General features: G+C 38.2%; 1 protein-coding gene across 1 annotated transcript in view; it reads right to left on the reverse strand.

The window, feature by feature from the left end:
- Positions 1–3,670: 3,670 nt before the first annotated feature.
- The window catches only part of LOC102762166 (zinc finger protein 14), a 74,251-nt gene continuing 70,676 nt past the window's right edge, over positions 3,671–7,245 (reverse strand). Inside the window, 3 exon segments of the mRNA XM_006763846.2 lie at positions 3,671–5,431; positions 6,062–6,122; positions 6,328–6,454. Of these exon segments, the coding sequence (XP_006763909.2) occupies positions 3,718–5,431; positions 6,062–6,122; positions 6,328–6,454 (1,902 nt within the window). The 3' untranslated portion in view covers positions 3,671–3,717.

The following is a 7,245-nucleotide window of genomic DNA, read 5'->3' on the forward strand; positions in this document are numbered from 1 at the left end:
CTTATAATACTTACACTCAAGGAAAAGATACCTACTTTACAGAGGTTTTTTTTACAGAGATTTTTAAATGGTAGATTAGTTTCCATAAAATCTGATTTTATTATGCTTGCTAATATAGAAAGATTGAAACATCAATGATGAGAATCACTGATCAGCTGCCTCCTGCATGTCCCCCACTGGGGACTGAGCAACCCAGGCATATGCCTTGGACCAGAATCGAACCTGGGACCCTTCAGTCCCCAGGCCTACGCTCTATCCACTGAGCCAAACCAGCCAGGGAAAACCTCATCTGATTTTTACAGAGAGGAGGGGAGAGGAAGATAGAGTTAGAAACATCTGTGAGAGAGAAACATAGATCAGCTGCCTGCTGCATGCCCCCTACTGGGGATTAAGCCCACAACCAAGGTACATGCCCTTTACCACAATTGAACCCAAGAACCTTCAGTCCACCAACCGATGCTCTACCACTGAGCAAAATCAGTTAGACCCCATTCATTTTTTTAGAGAGAATGGAAGGAAGGGGGAGAAACAGAGAGAGGGAGACACATCGATTGGTTGCCTTCCCCATGAACCCCGACCTGGGGTCCGTCAATCCACACACTGATAGCTCTATCCACTGAGTCAAAATGGCTAGGGATATTTTTATTTTTTGGCCAAATTCTAATTCAGACATAAGATATTATAATATAATTTCATTAGCACTTATGCCACCTGTTACTGCCTTATGTTACTAAAGTAACCTTAGATTCCTTTTTTTAAAAAGAAATTCTTATTCTAATTTTTCCCCATTTTTTATTGATTTCAGAAAGGAAAAGAGGGAGAGAGAGATAGAAACATCAATGATGAGAGAGAATCATTGATCGGCTGCCTCCCGCACATCCCCTACTGGGGATTGAGCCCGCAACCCTGGCATGTGCCCTTGACCACAATCAAACCTAGGACCCTTCAGTCCACAGGCCAACACTCTATCTACTGAGCCAAACCAGTTCAGTGGACTTTCTTGTTTGGTTGATGGTTTCCTTTGCAGTGAAGGAGCTTTTTATTTTGATGTAGTCCCATTTGTTTATTTTCTCCTTAGTTTCCTTTGCCCTAGGAGCTGTATCGGTATGTGGTATTTTGTGATATTTTGTGGAAGAGCCACACTCAAGGGGCCAAAGAGCCACATGTGGCTCGCAAGCCGCAGTTTGCCAACCACGGAGCTAGGGCAACAAGGCCAAGTCTTACCCAGTTGAAGAGAAAGATGTCACATACCTCCTTCATGAAGGTACTTGGTGACTATGATGAACCAAGACAAAAATATATTTTATAACCATGTCTCACAATATGACAAAAGTGGCAATTCCAAATTTTAAAAATGGCTAATATTGCCCTCTTCTTACTAATGTGACTTACCAGGGCATCTTACAAAATAAGTGTAGCTTCATTACATTGCCTCCTAAACAATAAGGTTTGTGATGACCAATAACATACTACGTTGACCTCCTCAAAACCTTGAACAGCCACAATAGCACCTATCACATGCCAAACCCTATACAAGTCCTGATCAACCTTTCATGTCACACAGCACAGTCGTGTGTACTGTGTGGTCATTCTTACTATTGGAATTCATTACACCCTTCTCTTTGACTACATCCTCGATCATACAGGCCATTGGCAAGAGGGCAATGAAAAAAACCACGATTTACAGTTTTGGTATTAAGACTGAATGGCAATTAGTGTCATGACAAAAACTGTAACTATAAAAAAATAATAATAAAATATCCCTTAAGAAAAAATACTTGAACATGAATGAATATAAAAAAATTAACCCATGTGGTACAATTATTAATGAGGAGAATTACAAAGTTTCTTTGAAAATCCATAATTGTTATGAGACATTTTAACATGTCTTCTCAGGAAATAAAAAACACAATATTTGTTAGCATACCAGAGCTTAGAAAAGAGTTAATAAAATGCTTTTATGAAACAACTATAGAAGTGTTCATTTGACTACAAAATACATGTACTTTTACTCACATACAACGAAACATGACTGAACTATATTGAAGGATTACATGCAACTACAAGTAACAGTCAACACCCAGTCTTTCTGACAGGTGTAATTTTTTTTGACAGCACCATTGTAGATGTCATGGTGAATAAGAAAAACATACTAAATGGCACTGATAACTATAGGAAGGTGTTTCCTATACAAATTAGACCTTATACAGATATGATCTAGATACAGGGGAATCAGATATGAAAGTCTGATCAGTTTCCTGGTGGACACAAGAGGGCTTACAGAAAATCCAAACTCAGATGAATCTTTGATGTGGATCTTATGAACCCATCAGTGGAAACCTACACTTCTCAGAAAATGGATATGAGCCTGGTGGGCGTGGCTCAGAGGTTGAGTGTCAACCTATGAAGCAGGAGGTCACAGTTCAATTCTCAGTCAGGGCACATGCCTGGGTTGCAAGCTCAATCCACAGTATGGGGCATGCATGAGGCAGCCAGTCAATAATTCTCTCTCATCATCAATGTTTCTATCTCTCTCTCCCTCTCCCTTTTTTCTCTGAAATCAATAAAAATATATTTAAAAAAGAAAATGGATATCAGACAGTTGGTGGTGGTTTTGAGGATAGTCTTGATTGGAAGGTCAAAGAATCCAGACAACAGGCTGGAAGATTTTGTTCTTGACACGCCTATGTCTGTCTGTCTGTGTGAATGTTGGCTCTAAAATCTGACTAATGCCTTCTTCGTTTTGGCCTTCCAAATCTCATGCAAGTGAGGCTACTAAGGAACTCTAACATGGACCATAAAGGAGTTGGGTTCTGGAAAATCAAGGTCCTAACATTACCCAATGGGAGGGGAAACCTTCCACTCTTGATTCTGTTACCCCATCACAAGTGCCTCTTCTCAATTCACCAAATAGCAGTCCCAAGGAAGAACGAAAGCAAAGGTGTAAATATGAAAATAATTCACATGTAACTATATTTTTTCCTAAATTTGCCACACATAAAATTTATTCCATGGAAAATAGAAAAAGGTTCCTATACCCACCACTCCCAAAGGGAGCTTTGTCAGAGGGAAACATAGAATATATATAATGGACTAGGGATATAAAAGACTGCCATAGCACACGAGGAAAACCCAAATACCAAACTGTCCTTTTTAATGGCCCTGTAAAACCAAACAAATAAAATATTATAAAAAAAAATCTTTAACATAACTGCATATAAAAAATAGACTTCAGTTCACCCATGTATCTCACAGGATACAAGAGAGAGAAAAAATATTACTAACTATTTTAAGAAAAGAGCACTACCTAATCAATCTTATATACTATTTTTTAAAGACTCTCATTACTATTTGACGTGAGTATTCATTTCTGGAAGTAATTAATAGAAATCCACAGCCAAATGATGAGGTATGGAAAAGGTTTTAATAAACACAATATATTTACAACATTAATGAGGACTCTTTCACATTGAAAACTTTCTGGCACATTCTATGTGGGTTAATTTCTGTCAAGCTTTCTCACATTACTTACATCTTAATTTCCTTTTTGGAGTGAATTTTCACTTGTAAGAATGTGGACCAATTCAAATCTTTCCCAAACTATTTACATTCAAGAGTTTTTATCCAGCGAGTCCTTTCATGCTTTTGAAAGAAACTGAGCTAACTGAAGCCTTTTGCAAATTGTGCACATTAATATAATTTTTCTCAGGTTCATCTTCAGATTTTGAAAGGTTGTGTGAGAAATGAAGAATTTTCCAAATTGCTTCCATATATAGAGTTCCCTCCAGTGTGAGTTCGTTCATGTTTTCGCAGATAACGGAGACAAGTAAATGCTTTACTACATATTTTACATACATACGGTTTCTCTCCAGTGTGATTTCTTTCATGTGTTTGAAAACTTTGATAACATTTGAAGGCTTTCCCACATTCCTTACATTCATAAGGTTTCTCTCCAGTGTGAGTTTTTTCATGTGTTTGTAAGGAACGGTGATCTCTGTAGGCTTTCCCACACTCCTGACATTCAAAGGGTTTCTCTCCAGTGTGATTTCTTTCATGTTTCTGAAGATCACTGGGATACCTAAATGCTTTACTACATTTTTTACATTTATAGGGTTTCTTTCCAGTGTGACTTACTTCATGTTTTCGAAGATAGTGAAGACAGCTAAATGCTTTACTACATTTTTTACACACATACGGTTTCTCTCCAGTGTGGTTGCTTTCATGTGTTTGGAAACTTTGATAACATCTGTAGGATTTCCCACATTCCTTACATTCATAAGGTTTCTCTCCAGTATGAATTCTTTCATGTATTCGTAAGGAACTGAGATATCTATAGGCTTTCCCACATTCCTTACATTCATAGGATTTCTCTCCAGTATGTGTTCTTTTGTGATATCGAAGAGAACTGGGATAACCAAATGTTTTGCTACATATTTTACATTCATAGGGTTTCTCTCCAGTGTGATTTCTTTCATGTATTTGGACACATTGATGAGAACTGAAGGCTTTGCCACATTCCTTGCATTCATAGGGTTTCTCTCCAATATGAGTTCTTTGGTGTGTTTGCAAGGAACTGGGATCACTGAAGGCTTTACCACACTCCATACATTTAAAAGGTTTCTCTCCAGTGTGATTTCTTTCATGTTTTTGAAGATCACTGGGATACCTAAATGCTTTACGACATATTTTACACTCATGGGGTTTCTTTCTGGTGTGATTTCTTTCATGTTTGCGGAGATAACGGAGACAACTAAATGTTTTACCACATTGCTTACATACATATGGTTTCACTTCTCTGTGATTGCTTTCATGCCTTCGAAAACTTTGATAACATCTGAAAGTTTTCCCGCATTCCTTACATTCATAGGGCTTCTCTCCAGTAAATTTATTTTCATGTCTTCGATAATTTTGATAATACCTGAAGGTTTTTCCACACTCCTTACATTCATAGGGTTTCTCTCCAGTGTGAACTCTTTCATGACGTCGAAGAGAACTGAGACGACTGAATGCTTTACCACACTGTTTACATTTATAAGGTTTTTCTCCAGTGTGGGATCTTTCGTGTATTTGAAGTGAAGTTGAAGAACTAAAGGTCTTCCCACATTCCTTACATTTATAGGCTTTTTCTCCATTGTGATTCCTTTCATGTTTGTCAAAACACTGAAGATAACTGAAGGTTCTCCCACATACATCATAATTATCCAGCTTTTCTCCATGATTTTGACACTCAGATGGCTTGTTTCCAGTGTGACTTCTGATGTGCATATTATGGGAAGACTGCAGCATGAAGACTTTCCCACACACACTGTATTCCCATGGTTTTACTGTAGGAAGAGATTTTTTCTTTGGACTGAGATTTGGAGTAAGGCTGAAGTTTTCCCCACATTGACTATTCTTCTCCCCTTCACAGATTCTCTCTAATACTGGGTTTCTGGAAAAAATTTAGAAGCACATTACTAATTATTTTTTCATCAATAACTTTAAAATTATTACTAGAATCTTTGAACTATATTTTCATGATTTATAGCAAAATTTTAGGTTTTCCCCCACTCTGAATGGATGATTAGAAACAATGTACTGAATGCTTTGCAAGAGGAGTTTTCCTTTGCTACTATCAAAACAGTGATATCCATGTGAAGGATTTATCAATACTCTTTCCATTTAAATTACTTTACAAGTATTGACCTTCTTTGTCATCCATAAGAAAGTAATTTGGTGGAAATTTTCTAAGTAATAAATGTGAAGCAGAAGTTATTTTGGTTGCTTCTTTTTTTAAAATATATTTTTATTGATTTCAGAGAGGAGGAGAGAGGAAGAGAGAGAAACATCAATGATGAGAGAGAATCATTGATCAGCTGCCTTCTGCATGTCCCACACTGGGATTCAAGCCCGCAACCCGGGCATGTGCCCTTGACTGGAATCAGATCCAGGACACTTCAGTCTGCAGGCTGATGCTCTATCCACTGATCCAAACCAGCTATGGCTGGTTGCTTCTTTTGAAATTTGGTAGCTTTACAGGTTTCTCACAAAAATAGTGATTTCTATTCCAAATGTGACTCACCTTTGTTTTCCCCTTTGGTTTTTGTACTGATCTTCAATGTCATAAGCTTCCCATTTCTTTCCTAAAATGCAGAGCCAGAAAATTGATTCCAAACTATTAGAAACTGTGGAGAAATTATTAGATTCTATTTCTATGATGTGCTGTGACCATGCCCAGTTTATTCACCAATGTCCTCCCTTCCCACATTCCACAGCTGAGAACAAGGCTGATCGCCAAAAAACACTTGTCCTCTAATTTACGAGGTGAAGATAAGCTGTCATCCTTACCTATGGAGGCCAGGTTCCTGAAGGTTTCCCTCATCACATCTCTGTAGAGTTTCTTCTGTGAAGGATCCAATAAGGCCCACTCCTCCAGACTGAAGTTCACAGCCACATCCTCAAAGGCCACTGAGTCCTAAAACATGCAAATATCTATATAGTAGGATGCATCAATCTGACAGCACTGGGCATTTACACTCAATTTATAGAAGGGTTACATAGGATTCTGTGGTTTCTCAACATTTATTTTATGTTTTAAGACCATCAAATTTTTGTGAGAAACATTCACCTCTTTGCTGCCCACCATTTACAGCACTCCATGAGCTGTTCAAATGAAACAAATATTATCACTTTAAGACCATCAATTTTTTTGACAAACATTCACCTCTTTCTTTGCTGCCCACCATTTACAGCACTCCATGAGGCAGATGTTAACATCTGCAATGAGGTTTCAATGAATAAAAACATAGTCAAGAACTACAAGCTTTTTCCTCTAGTTCCATCACCAAACATGAAAGTCCAGGAGGCCTGTGGAAGGACAACTTTTAACAAAGTCCAGCTGGCCATGTTCTAAATTCTTCCAGAAAATGAGAAGGAACTGTATGCAGCTGGCTGAATGGAAATATTTTTGCAGAGAAGCACTGCTCTTATCTGATGTAATATTTACCACAGATTCAGTCTTTCTTTTCTCTTTGTCTGATTTGATGGGTTAGAAGTTTATTTGGAACTCCAAGCTCAGAGAAAAGGAAGAAGGCATAGCAACTTACTCCACCAATCCCCACACTCATGTGCCTCAGGCTGCTCCTTGGCACACACAGGCACACACACTGAGGTAATAAGAGGCCAGAAGAGCTCTTTCCAGCACAACCATAGCAGTCTATCCTGGGACCTGCTGACACGGAGGAAAGGCTCAGAGCTCAGGCCACA

Source organism: Myotis davidii, unplaced genomic scaffold (genome assembly GCF_000327345.1).
Source record: "Myotis davidii unplaced genomic scaffold, ASM32734v1 scaffold1379, whole genome shotgun sequence".
Classification (NCBI taxonomy): Eukaryota; Metazoa; Chordata; class Mammalia; order Chiroptera; family Vespertilionidae; genus Myotis; species Myotis davidii.